Consider the following 23,441-nt stretch of genomic DNA (forward strand, 5'->3'; position numbering starts at 1 on the left):
CATAGTATAGGGACTCTGTGACTATAGGGTATATATTTAAGTAATTGGTGGAATATTTAGGCACATGATGGCCGATAATCGCAGTGAAGCACACGACTATTAAGCGCTACTGGACTGTGTGTGTGGCCATTTACTGGTTGGACTAGAGACCACCGACCCAAGCAAAGAGTGGTCATCCCCGTCTGCCCAAACAGCTCGGCAATCCTGTGGCATCAGGCAAACGAATGTGTAAGGTTCCACATGTGGACTTCAGCGCCACAGGACGAGGCTGCGACTATTACTGTGCGACTCTTATAATAAGCTTATGGCAGAACACCTGTTGCAAGCCTCCGTCCCCAGGTTACCAGCTGCTTGCCGGTACCTCCACCTGCATGACAGAATAAATCAGCTTCTAAATGAAAGAACAAAAATATTGGAGGTTTTACTTCTCGTATTTCAAAAAGATGACATTTTTACATTGGTCACAAACCAGAATATTCAACTAAAAAAATCATCAAGGCCATTCACGATCAGCCGTGGGACAACAAAAACATTCTGACCAAATACTGTATCCAGAAATGTACCCTGGATTGTGGTCATAAGTCACATAAGCACTTGTGCATCAATAAGAAGTCCATTAATTACATATATACAATGAGTGCAGGTCACCAGGCGGTGCCATTAGCATACATGATTGAGGGCGCTGCCAAGTAATGCCCTTCACCAGTCACTATTTATGTTCAGCTTATTGCACGTGTCTTCATTGGGGAGGACTTCTTGTTTTCATGGAGCCCAACTAGGTGCAGGCTGCGTCGGATGACGGCAGAGTTTAGGTCCCATAAGAATTCCAGAAACGGACCCTTGAGAAGTTCCTCCATTGGTATAAACTCCAATACTTGCTTCGGGGAACTGGACATCACTAACTCATCTGTAAGTTGTTGTAATTCCCGCAGGTGCTGGATAACCGGGCTGGGGAGAGGGTGGTATCTATAGCAAAGCAGCAGTGTGTCAGCTCCTGGGACAAGGTGGCTAACGGGACAATAAAAGCGGATAGTCTGAAAGCAGTGGTACAATACATACACAATGCCAGCTGTAAAGCGGGTGAAAGAGGACAGGACAGGGAGCAATACGGAGTCGCCAGTCTGCAGCTGCTGGATACAGCGGAGCAGTAAGGATATGAGCTGCTGCTGGTATGCTGGGTCACCATCATGGTGGAGAGAAATGGGACTAATAGGAGGGACAGACTCAAGGAAACCTGATGCCAGTTGCCATCTATTGAGAGCTTCAAACACTGAACTAGCCCCACAGACCAGGATGCGATGACCACTCTCTACCATTTCTAATAACTCTGAGGCCACCTCCTCTGCGGACAGCAGACAACAGGAAGAACAACTGAGCAATGCACTAGAGCCAACTGTTTTTCCTTCAAAACATCCCTCAATGGTCTCATTGAATATATTTAGCAGTTCCCCATCACAAAAAGATGAGCTCTTGATTCTAGGCAGCCTTTGCCCCTGAAGTAAGTACCACCCTTCACTTTTTAAATGACAATTTGAGCCTCTCAGGAAGCAGCCACTGCCCAAGTTACCGACGACATGGTCACTAATCCAGAAGCTGAAATAGCCGTGGGCAACTTTTTCCTCCCACGTTAGAGCTTCCAGCTGCTTCCGCTCATTAAAAGTGTCACTGCGACGGTTACTTGTCCCCACCCAGCGAGCATTAAACTGACAGCCCACAAGTGGCTTCCTCACCAGCCAGGAATTCCTGGGAATATATCTCACTTGGAACTTGTCCATGTAATAGCAGACGGCAGATTTCCGCAAGAAGTTCAAGCGTGATTTATCTTTCTCCTCCATGTGTGAAAAAAGTTCCAGATTTTCAAGGATGGTTTGTTTCTGGAGCTCGTAGAAGAAGGTGCAACATTCTTGGTGGGATTCCACAAATGATGGTGGGAGGAATCTCCGAGGAAACAAAGATTTGCATCCAACCTCCACACCGAAATTTGCTATCATTATCGCAAGATGATCCTTGATGGCATTTTTGCCAATATACTGCAGGCAAACCACGTACACTTCAGAGTTCCCAGACTTGCTAGTCCCAGGTTTGATGACGTGGACCTTCTGGAAGCAGCATGTCAGGAGATACATGAGGTTAACCGAAGAATGTTGGAACAGGGTGAACATCTTCAAAACAAAGGAACCTCCCGGACTAAGTGTCTCTAGGCAGGTGACAACTTCACAATAGTGTAAGGGGTATACCAGAGCCTCCTGCTCCCCCGGGTTTCCCTGGCAATCGAAGCTGCCATCTGCCGTAACAAGGTGCACAGAAGACATGTTGCTAATAAACATCTGTAAGCCATTCAGGTAATCACCAGTCATAATATCCCCAGTATTGTCTGGGCCAAAATACCACCAAGGTAATGTATTGGCAATGAGACGGTCATCCACGATCATCATCAAACCATCATTGGCCTCGTGGTAAGGATTAAGAGTGTTAGCCACCCAGGACCAATCGCAGCGCACACCCTGGGTTCTGAGAAAGTGGTTAAGGCTTGCTATGAAGGCCCCTGGCGCCTCACACAGGTGAACAGTGTTTAGTTCAAAGTCCCATAGTGCGTTGTCGGGTAGGAGGGGGTAAGTGCACACTATCTCATGAAACTTGCACCATGCTTGGGTACAGAGTTCAGCATTTGCCTGCCTGCGGACCTCGGGGACCACCCTCCCAGCTTTGTTAGTGAACGCTGTGTGTCGATGCCAGTCATCCAACTTCTTATCACTCAGCCAGTTCTTCACTTCGTTCAGAGACTCCTTCAGGGAGAGGAGAGGAGCAAACTCCTCGTGCCCAGAGCTCAGGAACTCCGAGGCAGCAGGAAGGGACCAGTCCGGCTGCTTCTTGTATTCATACTGCTTGCTGAACAAACGCTCAATCTCCAGGGGAGGATCACAGCTGGACATGGTGGTCTCCTGCCAGCCTCTCTTCTGTCAGCTAAAAAATAGGATGATATGATTACATTACTACCTGGGAGAACTTATACCCGGACACCAGGTCCCCTAGTACGCCAAGAAACATGGCCCTCCACAAGCCACTATGTAATATAGAAAAACAATCATGCCCGAGTCGCTGTTGACATGCCCGCTTTATTATATTAAATATTATAAAGTGCTTTCTGTATTTATATAGCTACACAAATGTCATCATCATCACACACTACTGACGCACTCTCTCTGTACAGCGCTAGTCCGCCAACTCTCATCTGTACCATACCCATTCTCTGCAGTGCCATACCCACCTCCTCCTCACCTCTGCACAGTGCCGTACCCACCACCTCCTCACCTCTGCACAGTGCCGTACCCTACTCACCTCTGCACAGTGCCGTACCCACCTCCTCCTCACCTCTGCACAGTGCCGTACCCACCACCTCCTCACCTCTGCACAGTGCCGTCCCTCCTCACCTCTGCACAGTGCTGTACCCACCTCCTCCTCACCTCTGCACAGTGCCATACCCACCTCCTCCTCACCTCTGCACAGTGCCGTACCCACCACCTCCTCGCCTCTGCACTGTGCCGTACCCACCACCTCCTCACCTCTACACAGCGCCGTACCCTCCTCACCTCTGCACAGTGTCGTACCCACCTCCTCACCTCACACAGTGCCGTAACCAGCTCCTCCAAACCTCTGCACATTGCCGCACCCACCTCCTCCTCACCTCTGCACAGTGCCGTACCCACCACCTCCTCACCTCTGCACTGTGCCGTACCCACCACCTCCTCACCTCTACACAGCTCCGTACCCTCCTCACCTCTGCACAGTGCCGTACCCTCCTCCTCACCTCTGCACAGTGCCATACCCTCCTCACCGTGCCGTACCCTCCTCACCTCTGCACAGTGCCGTACCAGCTCCTCCAAACCTCTGCACATTGCCGCACCCACCTCCTCCTCTCCACAGTGCCATACCCTCCTCACCTCTGCACAGTGCCGGACCCTCCTCACCTCTGCAGTGCCGCACCCAGCTGCTCCAAACATCTGCACATTGCCGTACCCACCTCGTCCTCACCTCTGCACAGTGCCGTACCCTCCTCACCTCTGCACAGTGCCGTACCCTCCTCCTCCTCACCTCTGCACAGTGCCATACCCTCCTCACCTCTGCACCGTGCCGTACCCTCCTCACCTCTGCACCGTGCCGTACCCAGCTCCTCCAAACCTCTGCACATTGCCGTATCCACCTCCTCCTCACCTCTGCACAGTGGCGTACCCTCCTCCTCCTCACCTCTGCACAGTGCCGTAACCAGCTCCTCCAAACCTCTGCACAGTGCCGTACCCACCCCCTCCTCACCTCTGTACAGTGCCGTACCACCACCTCCTCACCTCTGCACAGTGCCGTACTCAGCTCCTCACCTCTGCACAGTGCCGTAACACCACCTGCTCACCTCTGCACAGTGCCGTACCCACCTCCTCCTCACCTCTACAGTGCCGTATCCACCACCTCCTCACCTCTGCACAGTGCCGTACCCTCCTCACCTCTGCACAGTGCCGTACCCACCTCCTCCTCACCTCTGCACAGTGCCATACCCACCTCCTCCTCACCTCTGCACAGTGCCGTACCCACCACCTCCTCGCCTCTGCACTGTGCCGTACCCACCACCTCCTCACCTCTACACAGCGCCGTACCCTCCTCACCTCTGCACAGTGTCGTACCCACCTCCTCACCTCACACAATGCCGTAACCAGCTCCTCCAAACCTCTGCACATTGCCGCACCCACCTCCTCCTCACCTCTGCACAGTGCCGTACCCACCACCTCCTCACCTCTGCACTGTGCCGTACCCACCACCTCCTCACCTCTACACAGCTCCGTACCCTCCTCACCTCTGCACAGTGCCGTACCCTCCTCCTCACCTCTGCACAGTGCCATACCCTCCTCACCGTGCCGTACCCTCCTCCTCCTCACCTCTGCACAGTGCCGTACCAGCTCCTCCAAACCTCTGCACATTGCCGCACCCACCTCCTCCTCTCCACAGTGCCATACCCTCCTCACCTCTGCACAGTGCCGGACCCTCCTCACCTCTGCAGTGCCGCACCCAGCTGCTCCAAACATCTGCACATTGCCGTACCCACCTCGTCCTCACCTCTGCACAGTGCCGTACCCTCCTCACCTCTGCACAGTGCCGTACCCTCCTCCTCCTCACCTCTGCACAGTGCCATACCCTCCTCACCTCTGCACCGTGCCGTACCCTCCTCACCTCTGCACAGTGCCGTACCCAGCTCCTCCAAACCTCTGCACATTGCCGTATCCACCTCCTCCTCACCTCTGCACAGTGGCGTACCCTCCTCCTCCTCACCTCTGCACAGTGCCGTAACCAGCTCCTCCAAACCTCTGCACAGTGCCGTACCCACCCCCTCCTCACCTCTGTACAGTGCCGTACCACCACCTCCTCACATCTGCACAGTGCCGTACTCAGCTCCTCACCTCTGCACAGTGCCGTAACACCACCTGCTCACCTCTGCACAGTGCCGTACCCACCTCCTCCTCACCTCTACAGTGCCGTATCCACCACCTCCTCACCTCTGCACAGTGCCGTACCCACCTCCTCTTTACCTCTGCAGTGCCGTACCCACCACCTCCTCACCTCTGCACAGTGCCGTACCCACCACCTCCTCACCTCTGCACAGTGCCGTACCCAGCTCCTCCTCACCTCTGCACAGTGCCATACCCACCCCCTCACCTCTGCACAGTGCCATACCCACCTCCTCCTCTCACCTCTGCAGTGCCATACCCACCTCTGCACAGTGCCGTAAGCACCTCCTCACCTTTGCAGTGCCATACCCACCTGATCCTCGCCTCTGCACAGTGCCGTACCCACTTCCTCGCCTCTGCACAGTGCCGTACCCACCTCCTCCCCGCCTCTGCACAGTGCCGTACCCACTCCTCCTCGCCTCTGCACAGTGCCGTACCCACTCCTCTTCGCCTCTGAACAGTGCCAAACCCACTCCTACTCGCCTCTGAACAGTGCCGTACCCACTCCTCCTCGCCTCTGAACAGTGCCGTACCCACCTGCTCCTCGCCTCTGAACAGTGCCGTACCCACCTGCTCCTCGCCTCTGAACAGTGCCGTACCCACCTCCTCCTCGCCTCTGCACAGTGCCGTACCCACCTCCTCCTCGCCTCTACAGTGCCGTATCCACCACCTCCTCACCTCTGCACAGTGCCGTACCCACCTCCTCCTTAACTCTGCAGTGCCGTACCCACCACCTCCTCGCCTCTGCACAGTGCCGTACCCACTTCCTCGCATCTGCACAGTGCCATACCCACCTCCTCCCCACCTCTGCAGTGCCGTACCCACTCCTCCTCGCCTCTGAACAGTGCCGTACCCACCTCCTCCTCGCCTCTGCACAGTGCCGTACCCACCTCCTCCTCGCCTCTGAACAGTGCCGTACCCACCTCCTCCTCGCCTCTGCACAGTGCCGTACCCACCTCCTCCTCGCCTCTGAACAGTGCCGTACCCACCTCCTCCTCGCCTCTGCAGTGCCGTACCCACCTCCTCCTCGCCTCTGCACAGTGCCGTACCCACCTCCTCCTCGCCTCTGAACAGTGCCGTACCCACCTCCTCCTCGCCTCTGAACAGTGCCGTACCCACCTCCTCCTCGCCTCTGCACAGTGCCGTACCCACCTCCTCCACAGTGCTGTGCATCCCGTCACACCCCTGCACCATACATCCCGTCACACCCCTGCACCGTGCGGTACATCCCGTTACACCCCTGCACCGTGACGTACATCCCGTCACACCCCTGCACCGTGCCGTACATCCCCCGTCACACCCCTGCACCGTGCCGTGCCTCCCCCGTCACACACCTGCACCGTGCCTCCCCCGTCACACACCTGCACCGTGCCGTACATCCCGTCACACCCCTGTGCCTCCCCCGTCACACCCCTGCACCGTGCCGTACCTTCCCCCGTCACACCCCTGACCCGTGCCGTACATCCCCCGTCACACCCCTGCACCGTGCCGTGCCTCCCCCGTCACACACCTGCACCGTGCCGTGCCTCCCCCGTCACACACCTGCACCGTGCCGTGCCTCCCCCGTCACACACCTGCACCGTGCCTCCCCCGTCACACACCTGCACCATGCCGTGCCTCCCCCGTCACACACCTGCACCGTGCCGTGCCTCCCCCGTCACACACCTGCACCGTGCCTCCCCCGTCACACACCTGCACCGTGCCGTGCCTCCCCCGTCACACACCTGCACCGTGCCGTGCCTCCCCCGTCACACACCTGCACCGTGCCTCCCCCGTCACACACCTGCACCGTGCCGTGCCTCCCCCGTCACACACCTGCACCGTGCCTCCCCGTCACACCCCTCCACCGTGCCGTGCCTCCCCGTCACACCCCTGCACCGTGCCGTGCCTCCCCCGTCACACCCCTGCACCGTGCCGTACATCCCCCGTCACACCCCTGCACCGTGCCGTGCCTCCCCCGTCACACACCTGCACCGTGCCTCCCCGGTCACACCCCTGTGCCTCCCCCGTCACACCCCTGCACCGTGCCTCCCCGGTCACACCCCTGTGCCTCCCCCGTCACACCCCTGCACCGTGCCGTGCCTCCCCCGTCACACCCCTGCACCGTGCCGTGCCTCCCCCGTCACACACCTGCACCGTGCCGTGCCTCCCCCGTCACACACCTGCACCGTGCCTCCCCCGTCACACACCTGCACCGTGCCGTGCCTCCCCCGTCACACACCTGCACCGTGCCTCCCCGTCACACCCCTCCACCGTGCCGTGCCTCCCCGTCACACCCCTGCACCGTGCCGTGCCTCCCCCGTCACACCCCTGCACCGTGCCGTACATCCCCCGTCACACCCCTGCACCGTGCCTCCCCCGTCACACACCTGCACCGTGCCTCCCCGGTCACACCCCTGTGCCTCCCCCGTCACACCCCTGCACCGTGCCTCCCCGGTCACACCCCTGTGCCTCCCCGGTCACACCCCTGTGCCTCCCCCGTCACACCCCTGTGCCTCCCCCGTCACACCCCTGCACCGTGCCGTGCCTCCCCCGTCACACCCCTGCACCGTGCCGTGCCTCCCCCGTCACACACCTGCACCGTGCCGTGCCTCCCCCGTCACACACCTGCACCGTGCCTCCCCCGTCACACACCTGCACCGTGCCGTGCCTCCCCCGTCACACACCTGCACCGTGCCTCCCCGTCACACCCCTCCACCGTGCCGTGCCTCCCCGTCACACCCCTGCACCGTGCCGTGCCTCCCCCGTCACACACCTGCACCGTGCCTCCCCGGTCACACCCCTGCACCGTGCCGTGCCTCCCCCGTCACACACCTGCACCGTGCCTCCCCGGTCACACCCCTGTGCCTCCCCCGTCACACCCCTGCACCGTGCCGTACATCCCCCGTCACACCCCTGCACCGTGCCGTACATCCCCCGTCACACCCCTGCACCGTGCCGTACATCCCCCGTCACACCCCTGCACCGTGCCTCCCCCTCCCCTATAACCTCTTACCCGCTGCACTTAGAACTTTCCTCACAATCCGGAAGTAGCAGCGCGCGGTTGTTCGTGTCACGTGATACTATAGATCTCTCTAGTCACGTGATACGCTGGCTCCGCCCCAGGATCTCTATGACAACAGTATGGGAGGGACTAGCAGACTCACGTGTGTGTTATATACATGGACAATTTGGTGATGCTCAGGAGACAGATCTCAGTGTGAGGGGTATCCCCCTCACACTGTATCCCCCTCAGTGTGAGGGGGATACAGGAGACAGACCTCTCAGTGTGAGGGGTATACAGGAGACAGGTCTCTCAGTGTGAGGGGGGGATACAGGAGACAGATCTCTCAGTGTGAGGGGGATACAGGAGACAGATCTCTCAGTGTGAGGGGGATACAGGAGACAGGTCTCTCAGTGTGAGGGGGATACAGGAGACAGATCTCTCAGTGTGAGGGGGATACAGGAGACAGGTCTCTCAGTGTGAGGGGGATACAGGAGACAGACCTTACAGTGTGAGGGGGGAATACAGGAGACAGATCTCTCAGTGTGAGGGGGATACAGGAGACAGATCTCTCAGTGTGAGGGGGATTCAGGAGACAGATCTCTCAGTGTGAGGAGGATACAGGAGACAGATCTCCCAGTGTGAGGGGGATACAGGAGACACATCTCTGAGTGTGAGGGGAATACAGGAGACAGATCTCTCAGTGTGAGGGGGATACAGGAGACAGATCTCAGTGTGAGGGGAATACAGGAGACAGGTCTCTCAGTGTGAGGGGGATACAGGAGACAGATCTCTCAGTGGGAGGGGGAATACAGGAGACAGATCTCTCAGTGGGAGGGGGAATACAGGAGACAGGTCTCTCAGTGGGAGGGGGATACAGGAGACAGATCTCTCAGTATGAGGGGAATACAGGAGACAGGTCTCTCAGTGTGAGGGGGATACAGGAGACAGATCTCCTAGTGTGAGGGGGAATACAGGAGACAGATCTCTCAGTGTGAGGGGGATACAGGAGACAGACCTCTCAGTGTGAGGGGGATACAGGAGACAGACCTCCCAGTGTGAGGGGGATACAGGAGACAGATCTCTCAGTGTGAGGGGTATACAGGAGACAGATCTCTCAGTGTGAGGGGGATTCAGGAGACAGATCTTACAGTGTGAGGGGGATACAGGAGACAGACCTTACAGTGTGAGGGGGATACAGGAGACAGATCTTACAGTGTGAGGGGTATACAGGAGACAGATCTCTCAGTGTGAGGGGTATACAGGAGACAGACCTTACAGTGTGAGGGGTATACAGGAGACAGATCTCTCAGTGTGAGGGGTATACAGGAGACAGACCTTACAGTGTGAGGGGGATTCAGGAGACAGATCTCTCAGTGTGAGGGGGATACAGGAGACAGACCTTACAGTGTGAGGGGGATACAGGAGACAGACCTTACAGTGTGAGGGGGATACAGGAGACAGATCTCTCAGTGTGAGGGGTATACAGGAGACAGATCTCCCAGTGTGAGGGGGATACAGGAGACACATCTCTCAGTGTGAGGGGGATACAGGAGACAGACCTCCCAGTGTGAGCGGGATACAGGAGACAGATCTCAGTGTGAGGGGAATACAGGAGACAGATCTCCCAGTGTGAGGGAGGATACAGGAGACAAATCTCCCAGTGTGAGGGGGATACAGGAGACAGATCTCCCAGTGTGAGGGGGATACAGGAGACAGATCTCAGTGTGAGGGGAATACAGGAGACAGATCTCCCAGTGTGAGGGAGGATACAGGAGACAGACCTCCCAGTGTGAGGGGGATACAGGAGACAGATCTCTCAGTGGGAGGGGGAATACAGGAGACAGATCTCTCAGTGGGAGGGGGAATACAGGAGACCGGTCTCTCAGTGGGAGGGGGATACAGGAGACAGATCTCTCAGTATGAGGGGAACACAGGAGACAGATCTCCCAGTGTGAGGGGGATACAGGAGACAGATCTCTCAGTGGGAGGGGGAATACAGGAGACAGATCTCTCAGTGGGAGGGGGAATACAGGAGACAGGTCTCTCAGTGGGAGGGGGATACAGGAGACAGATCTCTCAGTATGAGGGGAACACAGGAGACAGGTCTCTCAGTGTGAGGGGGATACAGGAGACAGATCTCCTAGTGTGAGGGGGAATACAGGAGACAGATCTCTCAGTGTGAGGGGGGAATACAGGAGACAGGTCTCTCAGTGTGAGGGGGAATACAGGAGACAGGTCTCTCAGTGTGAGGGGGAATACAGGAGACAGATCTCTCAGTGTGAGGGAGGATACAGGAGACAGACCTCACAGTGTGAGGGGGATACAGGAGACAGATCTCTCAGTGTGAGGGGGATACAGGAGACAGGTCTCTCAGTGTGAGGAGGAATACAGGAGACATCTCTCAGTGTGAGGGGGATACAGGAGACAGATCTCTCAGTGTGAGGGGGATACAGGAGACAGGTCTCTCAGTGTGAGGGAAGATACAGGAGACAGACCTCTGAGTGTGGGGGCGGGGTAAAGACATCTCAGTGTGAGGGGATACAGGAGACAGAGCTCCCAGTGTGAGGGGGATACAGGAGACAGACCTCTCAGTGTGAGGGGAATACTGGAGACAGGTCTCTCAGTGTGAGGGGGATACAGGAGACAGATCTCTCAGTGTGAGGGGGATACAGGAGACAGGTCTCTCAGTGTGAGGGGGATACAGGAGACAGGTCTCTCAGTGTGAGGGGGATACAGGAGACAGATCTCTCAGTGAGAGGGGGATACAGGAGACAGATCTCTCAGTGTGAGGGGGATACAGGAGACAGATCTCTCAGTGTGAGGGGGATACAGGAGACAGGTCTCTCAGTGTGAGGGGGATACAGGAGACAGACCTCTCAGTGTGAGGGGGATACAGGAGACAGATCTCTCAGTGAGAGGGGGATACAGGAGACAGGTCTCTGAGTGTGAGCGGAATACAGGAGACAGTTCTCTCAGTGTGAGGGAGGATACAGGAGACAGACCTCTCAGTGTGAGGGGGATACAGAAGACAGATCTCTCAGTGTGAGGGGGATACAGAAGACAGATCTCTCAGTGAGAGGGGATACAGGAGACAGGTCTCTGAGTGTGAGGGGAATACAGGAGACAGGTCTCTCAGTGTGAGGAAGGATAGAGACAGGTCTCTCAGTGTGAGGGAGGATACAGGAGACAGATCTCTCAGTGTGAGGGGGATACAGGAGACAGATCTCTCAGTGTGAGGGGGATACAGGAGACAGGTCTCTCAGTGTGAGGGGGGAATACAGGAGACAGGTCTCTCAGTGTGAGGGGGAATACAGGAGACAGGTCTCTCAGTGTGAGGGGGAATACAGGAGACAGATCTCTCAGTGTGAGGGAGGATACAGGAGACAGACCTCACAGTGTGAGGGGGATACAGGAGACAGGTCTCTCAGTGTGAGGAGGAATACAGGAGACATCTCTCAGTGTGAGGGGGATACAGGAGACAGATCTCTCAGTGTGAGGGGGATACAGGAGACAGGTCTCTCAGTGTGAGGGGGATACAGGAGACCTCCCAGTGTGAGAGGGATACAGGAGACAGATCTCTCAGTGTGAGGGATGATACAGGAGACAGACCTCCCAGTGTGAGGGAGGATACAGGAGACAGACCTCTCAGTGTGTGGAGGATACAGGAGAGAGACCTCCCAGTGTGAGAGGGATACAGGAGACAGACCTCACAGTGTGAGGGGGAATACAGGAGACCGGTCTCTCAGTGGGAGGGGGATACAGGAGACAGATCTCTCAGTATGAGGGGAACACAGGAGACAGATCTCCCAGTGTGAGGGGGATACAGGAGACAGATCTCTCAGTGGGAGGGGGAATACAGGAGACAGATCTCTCAGTGGGAGGGGGAATACAGGAGACAGGTCTCTCAGTGGGAGGGGGATACAGGAGACAGATCTCTCAGTATGAGGGGAACACAGGAGACAGGTCTCTCAGTGTGAGGGGGATACAGGAGACAGATCTCCTAGTGTGAGGGGGAATACAGGAGACAGATCTCTCAGTGTGAGGGGGGAATACAGGAGACAGGTCTCTCAGTGTGAGGGGGAATACAGGAGACAGGTCTCTCAGTGTGAGGGGGAATACAGGAGACAGATCTCTCAGTGTGAGGGAGGATACAGGAGACAGACCTCACAGTGTGAGGGGGATACAGGAGACAGATCTCTCAGTGTGAGGGGGATACAGCAGACAGGTCTCTCAGTGTGAGGAGGAATACAGGAGACATCTCTCAGTGTGAGGGGGATACAGGAGACAGATCTCTCAGTGTGAGGGGGATACAGGAAACAGGTCTCTCAGTGTGAGGGAAGATACAGGAGACAGACCTCTGAGTGTGGGGGCGGGGTAAAGACATCTCAGTGTGAGGGGATACAGGAGACAGAGCTCCCAGTGTGAGGGGGATACAGGAGACAGACCTCTCAGTGTGAGGGGAATACTGGAGACAGGTCTCTCAGTGTGAGGGGGATACAGGAGACAGATCTCTCAGTGTGAGGGGGATACAGGAGACAGGTCTCTCAGTGTGAGGGGGATACAGGAGACAGGTCTCTCAGTGTGAGGGGGATACAGGAGACAGATCTCTCAGTGAGAGGGGGATACAGGAGACAGATCTCTCAGTGTGAGGGGGATACAGGAGACAGATCTCTCAGTGTGAGGGGGATACAGGAGACAGGTCTCTCAGTGTGAGGGGGATACAGGAGACAGACCTCTCAGTGTGAGGGGGATACAGGAGACAGATCTCTCAGTGAGAGGGGGATACAGGAGACAGGTCTCTGAGTGTGAGCGGAATACAGGAGACAGTTCTCTCAGTGTGAGGGAGGATACAGGAGACAGACCTCTCAGTGTGAGGGGGATACAGAAGACAGATCTCTCAGTGTGAGGGGGATACAGAAGACAGATCTCTCAGTGAGAGGGGATACAGGAGACAGGTCTCTGAGTGTGAGGGGAATACAGGAGACAGGTCTCTCAGTGTGAGGGAGGATAGAGACAGGTCTCTCAGTGTGAGGGAGGATACAGGAGACAGATCTCTCAGTGTGAGGGGGATACAGGAGACAGATCTCTCAGTGTGAGGGGGATACAGGAGACAGGTCTCTCAGTGTGAGGGGGGAATACAGGAGACAGGTCTCTCAGTGTGAGGGGGAATACAGGAGACAGGTCTCTCAGTGTGAGGGGGAATACAGGAGACAGATCTCTCAGTGTGAGGGAGGATACAGGAGACAGACCTCACAGTGTGAGGGGGATACAGGAGACAGGTCTCTCAGTGTGAGGAGGAATACAGGAGACATCTCTCAGTGTGAGGGGGATACAGGAGACAGATCTCTCAGTGTGAGGGGGATACAGGAGACAGGTCTCTCAGTGTGAGGGGGATACAGGAGACCTCCCAGTGTGAGAGGGATACAGGAGACAGATCTCTCAGTGTGAGGGATGATACAGGAGACAGACCTCCCAGTGTGAGGGAGGATACAGGAGACAGACCTCTCAGTGTGAGGAGGATACAGGAGAGAGACCTCCCAGTGTGAGAGGGATACAGGAGACAGACCTCACAGTGTGAGGGAGGATACAGGAGACAGACCTCCTAGTGTGTGGGGGATACAGGAGACAGACCTCCCAGCGTGAGAGGGATACAGGAGACAGATCTCTCAGCGTGAGAGGATACAGGAGACAGATCTCTCAGTGTAAGGGGGATACGGGAGTACAGACCTTCCAGTGCGAGGGTACAGATCTCTTGGTGTGGGGGGGGGGGAAATAGAGGAGACAGATCTCAGTGTGAGGGGGATACGGGAGTACAGACCTTCCAGTGCGAGGGTACAGATCTCTGTGTGTGGGGGGGGGGATAGAGGAGACAGATCTTTCAGTGTGAGGGGGATACAGGAGACAGACCTTTCAGTGTGAGGGGGATACAGGAGACAGACCTGTCAGTGGGAGGGGGACTAATACAGGAGACAGATCTCTCACTGTGAGGTGGGAATACAGGAGACAGATCTCACAGTGTGTGGCAGATACAGGAGACAGACCTTTCAGTGTGGGGGGGGGGATACAGGAGACAGATCTCTCAGTGTGACGGGGATGCAGGAGACAGACCTCTCAGTGTGAGAGGAATACAGGAGACACATCTCTCAATGTGAGGACAGGAGACAGACCGCTCAGTGTGAGGGTGGATACAGGAGACAGATCTCTCAATGTGAGGGGGATACAGGAGACATCTCTCAGTGTTTGAGGAGGATACAAGAGACAGATCTCTTAGTGTGGGGGGGATATAGGAGACTGATCTCTCAGTGTGGGGGGATACAGGAGACAGACCTTCCAGTGTAAGGGGGATACAGGAGACAGACCTCTAAGTGTGGGGGGCGGGGTACAGACCTCTCAGTGTGAGGGGGATACAGGAGACAGACCTCCCAGTGTGAGGGGGATACAGGAGACAGACCTCTCAGTGTGAGGGGGATACAGGAGACAGACCTCTCAGTGTGAGGGGGATACAGTAGATAGATCTCAGTGTGAGTACAGGAGACAGGCCTCAGTGTGAGGGTGGATACAGGAGACAGATCTCTCAGTGTAAGGGGGATACAGGAGACAAATCTCTCAGTGTGAGGGGGATACAGTAGACAGATCTCAGTGTGAGTACAGTAGACAGATTTAAGTGTGTGCATGGGGGGGATAGAGGAGACCTCGCTGTGTGTGGGGAAAATATACAGATGACAGACCTCCCAGTGTGTGAGGGGGTATACAGGAGACAGACCTCACAGTGTGAGGGGAATACAGGAGACAGACTTCTCACTGTGAGGGGGATACAGTAGATATCTCTCAGTGTGAGTACAGGAGACAGACCTCTTATTGTGAGGGGGATACAGTAGACAGATCTCAGTGTGAGTACAGGAGACAGGCCTCTTATTGTGAGGGGGATACAGTAGGCAGATCTCAGTGTGAGTACAGGAGACAGGCCTCTGAGTGTGAGGGGGATACAGGAGACAGATCTCTCAGTGTGAAGGGGGATGTAGGAGACAAATCTCAGTGTGTGTGGGGGGAGGATACAGGAGACAGATCTCACAGTGTGATGGGTGGATAGAGGAGACAGATCTCTCAGTGTGAGGGGGATACAGTAGACAGATCTCAGTGTGTGCGTGGGGGGGGATAGAGGAGATAGACCTCGCAGTGTGGGGAAATTATACAGACGACAGACCTCCCAGTGTGTGAGGGGAGATACAGGAGACAGATCTCACAGTGTGAGGGGAATAGAGGAGACAGACCTCTTATTGTGAGGGGGATACAGTAGACATCTCAGTGTGAGTACTGGAGACAGACCTCTTATTGTGAGGGGGATACAGTAGACAGATCTCAGTGTGAGTACAGGAGACAGGCCTCTGAGTGTGAAGGGGATACAGGAGACAGATCTCTCAGTGTGAAGGGGGATGTAGGAGACAAATCTCTGTGTGGGGGAGGATACAGGAGACAGATCTCACAGTGTGATGGGGGATACAGGAGACAGATCTCAGTGTGAGGGGGATACAGGAGACAGGTTTCTCAGTGTGAGGGGGATACGGGAGACAGACCTCTCAGTGTGAGGGGGATATAGGAGACAGATCTCTCAGTGTGAGGACAGGAGACAGACCTCTCGGTGTGAGGTGGGAATAATACAGGAGACAGACCTCTTAGTGTGAGGACAAGAGATAGACCTCTCAGTGTGAGGGGGGATACAGGAGACAGGTCTCTCAGTGTGAGGGGGATACAGGAGACAGACCTCAGTGTGAGGGGGATATAGGAGACAGATCTCTCAGTGTGAGGACAGGAGACGGACCTCTCGGTGTGAGGTGGGAATAATACAGGAGACAGACCTCTTAGTGTGAGGACAGGAGATAGACCTCTCAGTGTGAGGGGGGATACAGGAGAAAGATCTCTCAGTGTGGAATGGGATTGAAATACCGACAGCTTAATAGCCGCCAGTTCTAATCCCGACAGTGAGAGAACAATAGATGATGATCCCGTAAGTATACTCTCTCAGTGTGAACAGGGCTGCAGGAGACAAATCAGTGTGAAGGGGGATATAGGAGACAGATCTCTCAGGGTGAGGTTCTGAATTTGTTGTGGGCCCGGGGTGGTGATAGGAGCAGACACAGAAGCAGACTTAAATGAAAAAGTGGAGTTTTTAATAAGTGACTTAGAAGACATGGGAATGGCAAAATAAAAAGTCCAGATATAGCACTAAAATGCACTTGATAACTGTAGTGGGGGTTAATGAGAAAATGTCCAGATAGTGACAGGCAGGAACAGTTCAGTATACAAGTATGGTGAGCTGAAACAGAATGCAGGTATGATGAGCTGTAACTGAATACAGGTATGATGAGCTGTAACTGAATGCAGGTTTGGTGAGCTGTAGCTAATGCAGGCAGAGGTAGTGAAGTCCAGCTGGGAGTGGAATGAGGCAAGGTGCAGGGAAACAGCAGGTTCAGGTACTAATGCAGGTGGGAAGGTATATGGAGGGTGCAGGGTATGTCCAGCAGGCTGGAGCAGGCAAGGTTCAGGCTAGAAGTGTATAACAAGCAGGTAAGGCACAGGTACTCTCTCTCAGCCGCAGCTGAGAAACACGTTGCACTGGCAAAGGAAGGAAGGCTCTGGACCTTCCTAAATACTCAGTGCCGCGCTGTGACTGGCTGGAATGAGCACATGACCTACCAGGATTGGACAGCCGGAATCACATGGCCACAGGCAAGATGGCGGCACCCATGCCAACGGAACGGAAACACCGCCAGACCTCACCAGGCCTAGTGACAATGTGCCCACACAGAACCATGCGCAGCCAATGCCCCTTGCCAAACACCAGCACTGTTGCCAGAGACCCCCTGCCATAACGACCTCACAGGTAATACCCAGTGACTACCATGCCGAGAGACCCTGGCCGTTACAGTACCCCCCCCTTATAGGTTGTCGAAGTTGTTATGTCATTCCAAACCATTGATATGCTGAAATTAATTGAGATGCAAAATTTGTGTTCAATTCAGGAAGAATCCATATGGAAGTCCAAGGGGTGTGGGCAAGAGTCCTCCGGGCTCTGGAGGGACGGACATGGTAAGCCAGTAGCCCCCAAGGCATATTACCCCAGCCTGGCTGAAGCAGCACACGGTCTGACTCACCTGGGTAAACAGGGCATGTGCAAGTTGGTGAGGGCATACTGGTGCGCACCAGGGTTTTCTTCACAAGCAGAGAAGATAGCAATGTCCTGTCTGACCTGCTTGAGAAAGAACATAGGGAAAGCGATCCCTACCGAACCGTCCCACATTCCACCGACTGATGGACCTTTCCAGGTGATACAAATTGATTTCATCCAATTACCACCCTGCAGGAACCTTAAGTATGTATTAATGTGCACAGACGTATTCTCTAACTGGGTTGAGGCCTACCCAGCAGCCACTAATACTGCTGTGTTTACTGCCAAGAAAATAGTGCAGGAATTTGTATGCAGGTACGGTATCCCTAGAATCATCGAAAGTGATAGGGATACCCATTTCACAGGTGATGTTTTCCAAAATATGTGTAAGCTGATGGGTATTAATAGCCGACTTCACACCCCCTACCGACCGCAAGCCAGTGCCAAGGTAGAGAGGATGAACGGGACTATTAAAAATAAGCTAAGTAAAATCATGGCGGAGACTGGACTAGGATGGCCAGAAGCTTTACCTTTGGTCCTACATAGTATAAGGACCACTCCTAGATTTCCTCTGAATCTGTCCCCATTTGAAATATTGTTTGGTAGACAACCTCATTTGATTATAAGTCCACAGGAAGATCTAAAAGGTAACAACGAGGTAACTGTGAAGTACCTTATATCAATGAGTAAGCAGTTAAAGCAACAGCAGCAGAAACTGAAATTGTTGTCCCATGATATGCCTGAAATGAACTGCCATGATGTTGAACCAGGAGAATATGATCCGAAATTTCTTACGTTCAGGTTGTTTGACTGATCGGTGGGAAGGTCCGTACCAGGTGCTGCTGACGAGTACTACATCTTTGAAGGTGGCCGAGAGAGATACCTGGGTCCATTCCACTCACTGCAAAAAGGTCAATCAACCGGTGGAGAAACAAGTCGGAGACAAAGCTGATAGTGTGGATCTGTCGCTCGCGAGCTTGTTCCGGGAGGATTGAAAAGGTCGTAGTGAGATACCTGAACTGAGAGAAATTTGCAGGTCTTGTTGTGACAATGGACGGGCCTGCTGTGTTCATTTTCATATTCTCTTTCAGAGTGTTCACCATCCTGGTCGGGTCGGGAATATCCAGTTTCTGTGATGGGGGACCAATTGAGGAAACAGGGACTGATGGCAGTGCTGATGGAGTGGAGAAAGGAGGAGTGCAATGCCAATCAGGGGAGTGTCTGACCAATCTTAGTACTGTTATTGTTAAGAGAGCTGTCATTCCGGATACTCTGGGAAGGTGTGGAAGGTTATCGTCTGAAGATTCCTGTATTTGTGAGTTTTGTGGGTCCCTAGTTGATGAAAACTGTATTCAACAGTGCCAACCTAAATATAATCCGTACTGGGGAGGGTATCCTTTGGAGGATTACCACAGCATGGTAGGCAAAGTGTTAAATCAAACCGATTGCTGGGTGTGTTCACATGTGCCACAGGGACAGCATAATGTAGGGTTGGTACCATTTCCGCTGAATATCACAGAAATTTTAGAACTGCAAAAAGGGAAAACAGTGGATGGAAAATTCCTCTCATCCAAACCACCTCATTTCAAACTCTATCAATTTCAAGTAGATAAATCACTTTTGTGTCTAAACATAACCAACCCCAATAAACCCGGAGGTTGGGAAGTGACGGGGAATAATCAGACGATGACCTTCTCACAAAGAGCTGATAATGAGTCCATAAACTATGATCTGTTACGCACAATTAAATCAAGTGGGAAATATTTTAGGTACCGGTATACATTGAGTTCCACCAAAGAAATGATTGGTAAAGTACCAGATGGTTATTGTGCTAAAATAATACAACCAGAAACTTGCATACACCAGATGGAAGAACCTGAGATAGGATTGTTTGCAAGAGAAATGTGTTTAATGATAATGATGCATACCATTCCTTATATTCTCCCTGATAATGTGGAAGAAAAGCGTATAAATGGCTCTCCCCGAGTTCCGAAGGTTTGTGTTATCTGGGAAGAGTAGTCCCAGAAGTTATGACCCTCACACATGTTGAAATGTTGGGAATACATAAAAACATACCATCACCATATCTTCACACACAATATGAGCACAGAGGCAAGAGAAATATGATACCTGGTGATATGCATAAAGCCGCTCAGTTAATCAGTGAGACAACTGGCTTCCAAGTTTTAGTCGCCCTGGATCCCACCAGAATTGCTAGGGGTACATTAAATTTTAGATATATCCAGGAACTTGCTAAATTAATAGATAATATCACCGAGATGTACGATGACACATTCAGGTACACAGGGAGAGACTTGCAAGCGTACAAGAAAGAACTAGTGCAACACAGACTAGTGTTGAACTATTTAACTGCTGTTACTGGAGGGTATTGCGTAACGTTAGCCACCCAATTTGGAGTAAAGTGTTGCACTTGTGTCACCAATGATACCAGCGACCCTAAGGAGGTGATAGACCAGAAGATGGATGAGATTCTGCAGCTAAAGTGGGAATTTCGTAAGAACCATAACGCATCAGTGGCTGAAGCAGGGGAAAAGATAGAAGGATGGGTGTCATGGCTGAACCCAGTAAAATGGTTCTCAGGTCTAGGAGAGTGGGTCCAGGAAGTGATCGCCAGCGTAGGCAAATTCTTGATCCTTATACTGATTGTCATCATAGTAATTGGCATATGCGTCTGGTGTGTTCCTACTGTGTTGAAGTGTGGAAAATGTGAAAACAGAGTGAAACGAAGGGATGAAACTATGATGGTGGTCAGAAATGATAATATGTATACCGAGGTAGATACAGAACTGCACTACAATCCTGAGCTAGGAAGTACCATCATTTAAATGTATAATATTTAGACATGCATAGACAATATTATTGAAATGTTATTTATAAAACACCCAGACAATGTAAAGTCTCAAATTCCCCTTCAAAACTACTGTTATAAGACTGGTGCATTCCCACACCTGTCACATGATCTCCCAAGATCCGCGGTGTGCGTATAATAGTAGTTTTATGCCCCCGCCTAGAGACACATTGTTGATGGATTAAGAACCACCTTGTGCCATCCCATGATAACACTAAATAATATATGAATGTAAGCCCAAAATAAATTTTTATAGCAGATTATGATAGCATGTTGTTTGCTATCAAAGGGTGGACTGTCGAAGTTGAATAATTGAGTGAGACAAGTTCAGTTTAAAATGTAATCGCAGCGACGCCATCTTGCGAATGGCCACAAGACTCCATTTTGGAAATGAGATCACAAGACACCATTTTGTGTGGTCAGCATTAATCAAAGTTATAACCCATTAACTAAGAACAGATGGCAATGTTTTTGTTAACACCAAGGGCAACGGGAAAAACCAGCTTTCTAAGTAGAAGTAAATAAGGAGAGACAATGGGTATTTTTACATACAAATTGGGAATCCCGGGATGCAGATAAAGTATAGTTGTGGCAGTTGTAATATAATATCTACACAATTGGATTTGCCTGAATACTAGACAAGATGTCTCCTAATCCCATAGTTTGAGGTGATAATACATTTGCACTTCACACAAGTGTCTGTGAGAACAAAAGAGGTTTTGTTTTCCTTTGAACACAGCAGGTGGGGGCCTGCTGACAGAGGGCATGTGGAATTACAACCCTCAGCCATCCACACTGCTGGATGTTCACTTCGTGTATGAGAGATTATGCACTTAAATCTCACCCATTAATAACTCAAACCCCGAATACCCACACACTACATATTCGCACATAAGGTTCCATAAGCATCAAAATGTATGATTCAAGTTGGTTAAGTTAGTTTAAATGCTAAGAAATAGAGGTTTTTGATATCTAAGGTATTATATATGATAAGCAAGGTATGTTTGATCTCGTTCTGATGCCTACGCTTTTTACAGAATCCCGGTGTTATCGGTGGAGAGATCGCATCATGCAAACTCAAGTTATGGATCGCAGAACTTATAAGCAACAAAATGTTTTAGTTGATGGAATGTTACAGGAGGCGTTACCAGAAAGACCCCGGCTGTTAGAGGCAGGGAATGTCTATTTAAAACAACCTGTTAAATGTGTCGTTACATATGCTCCTCCTCTGGGAACCAATGAGATCAGCAGGAAGTTTCCCCTTTGTCCTGTTTCAGTCTGGGGGGAATAAATACATGTGTCCAAACACTGGTTCGCCAGTTCATGCTGAATTTTGGGTGAACTGAGGATATCTAGTCAGAAGTCTATCTCTGGGTCCGGAGGCGCAGCGTATGTATAATCGTACTTGGTCTGTATTATTTCCTTTTACGCCTAAATTATGTATGTATAGATTGCGTGTAACTGACTGTACTTTTACCTGAATAATACTTGTGCGTTGGAACCACAGATTCCACTCCTGTCTTTATTTGCGGTCATACTGCATACGCAATTAGCGTTGTGTTTAGAGGTTTATAGGCAGGTTTTGTCTTAGAGGTTCTAGGCAGGTGAATCTTAGAGGTGTATAGGCAGGAATGTATTAAAAGGTTTATTCACAAATTTAACAGGGTGGCCTCAGGACACTCACCAGGCTTCTCCGGATGGGCAGCATGGAACCTCTTGATGAGTGCAGGAGCATGGACATCTCGGGCATCGGTCCAACAAAGTTCCTCTGGGCTGTAGTCCCTCCAGTCCAGTAGGTACTACAAATGTCCTCTGCAGAGATGGGAATCCAAGACCTGGGAGACCTCAAACTCTATGCCCCTTTCAGTCTGGACATGGGGAGAAGCAGGTAGGACTCTGAGGAACTTATTTAGCACCAGGGGTTTCAACAGGGAGACATGAAAGGAATTGGGAATTTTCAGATAAGGGGGAAGCTGAAGGCGATAAGCCACGGGGTTAATTACTTCTGTGATGGAGAAGGGCCCGATGAAGCGTGGAGCAAATTTCATGGATGTACTCTAAGTCATAGGTTCCAGGTGGACAACCAGACCTGGTCTCCAACTTGCATACATGGTACTTTCCTACGCTTCTTATTGGCTTGAAATTTGTAACGAAAGGACGCCTTCTCCAGGTCAGAACGAACTTGAGACCAGATTGATGCAAATTTCCATACAGTGTCTTCCACAGACGGGCAAGCTTTGAAATTCAGGGACCCGAGGATGAAGGCCGTAGACCACTTGGAATGGTGTTTGGTTCGTGGAAGAGTGGTAGGAGGCGGTATGAGCAAAATTCAGCCCATGGCAGCAATACAGACCAATTGTCTTGGGAAGATGTCACAAAAATCCTCAGGAAGGTCTCAAGGTCTTAATTAACCCTTTCAGTGGAACCGTTGCTTTGTGGGTGATAAGCCGTAGAAAAATTTAGCTTTACTTGCAATACAGAACATAAGGCTCTCCAAAATTTTGCTGTGAACTGAACACCACGGTCAGAGACAATCTCAGCAGGAAGACCATGGAGACGGAAAATATGTTGAATGAACAAGTGAGCCAAGTCAGGAGCAGAAGGCAATTTCTTTAGTGGTATGTAATGGACCATTTTAGAAAATCGGTCTACTACGACCCAGATGGTAGTGAACCCTTGAGAATTCGGAAGATCTGTGACGAAGTCCATAGAGAGATGCATCCATTGACGTGATGGAACAGGTAGTGGCAACAACTCACCAGCCGGTGCCTGACGTGAAGATTTATGCTGGGCACACGAAGAACATGAAGAAATAAATTCCAACACGTCTGCTTTCATGGATGGCCACCAATAGCCTCTCTTTAAAAACTCCAAGGTCTTCCGGGTACCTGAGTGACCTGCAAAGCGAGAGGAATGAGCCCAGGTAAG

The 23,441-nt window shown here is 52.5% G+C and overlaps 1 protein-coding gene across 4 annotated transcripts; it reads right to left on the reverse strand.

The window, feature by feature from the left end:
* Positions 1 to 420: 420 nt before the first annotated feature.
* CMTR2 (cap methyltransferase 2) lies at positions 421 to 8,563 on the reverse strand. Of its 4 annotated transcripts, none has more exons than XM_088455945.1 (2): positions 8,488 to 8,563; positions 421 to 2,964 (listed from the first exon to the last, which is right to left on the reverse strand). In XM_088455945.1, exon 2 carries the CDS (start codon positions 2,931 to 2,933, stop codon positions 720 to 722), a length of 2,214 nt encoding a protein of 737 aa, XP_088312071.1. In that variant the 5' UTR covers positions 2,934 to 2,964; positions 8,488 to 8,563; the 3' UTR covers positions 421 to 719. The 4 variants fall into 4 exon arrangements, with proteins under 4 accessions (XP_088312071.1, XP_088312074.1, XP_088312073.1 ...); XM_088455948.1 differs by lacking the exon at positions 8,488 to 8,563 and adding an exon at positions 8,248 to 8,285; XM_088455947.1 differs by lacking the exon at positions 8,488 to 8,563 and adding an exon at positions 7,461 to 7,480.
* Positions 8,564 to 23,441: the final 14,878 nt, after the last annotated feature.

Source organism: Taudactylus pleione, unplaced genomic scaffold, assembly GCF_031769625.1.
Source record: "Taudactylus pleione unplaced genomic scaffold, aTauple2 ptg000681l, whole genome shotgun sequence".
NCBI lineage: Eukaryota > Metazoa > Chordata > Amphibia > Anura > Myobatrachidae > Taudactylus > Taudactylus pleione.

Bases quoted from the DNA above. Each gene is read 5' to 3' on its own strand.
- CMTR2 (XM_088455945.1), bottom strand. From the start codon at position 2,933: ATGTCCAGCTGTGATCCTCCCCTGGAGATTGAGCGTTTGTTCAGCAAG.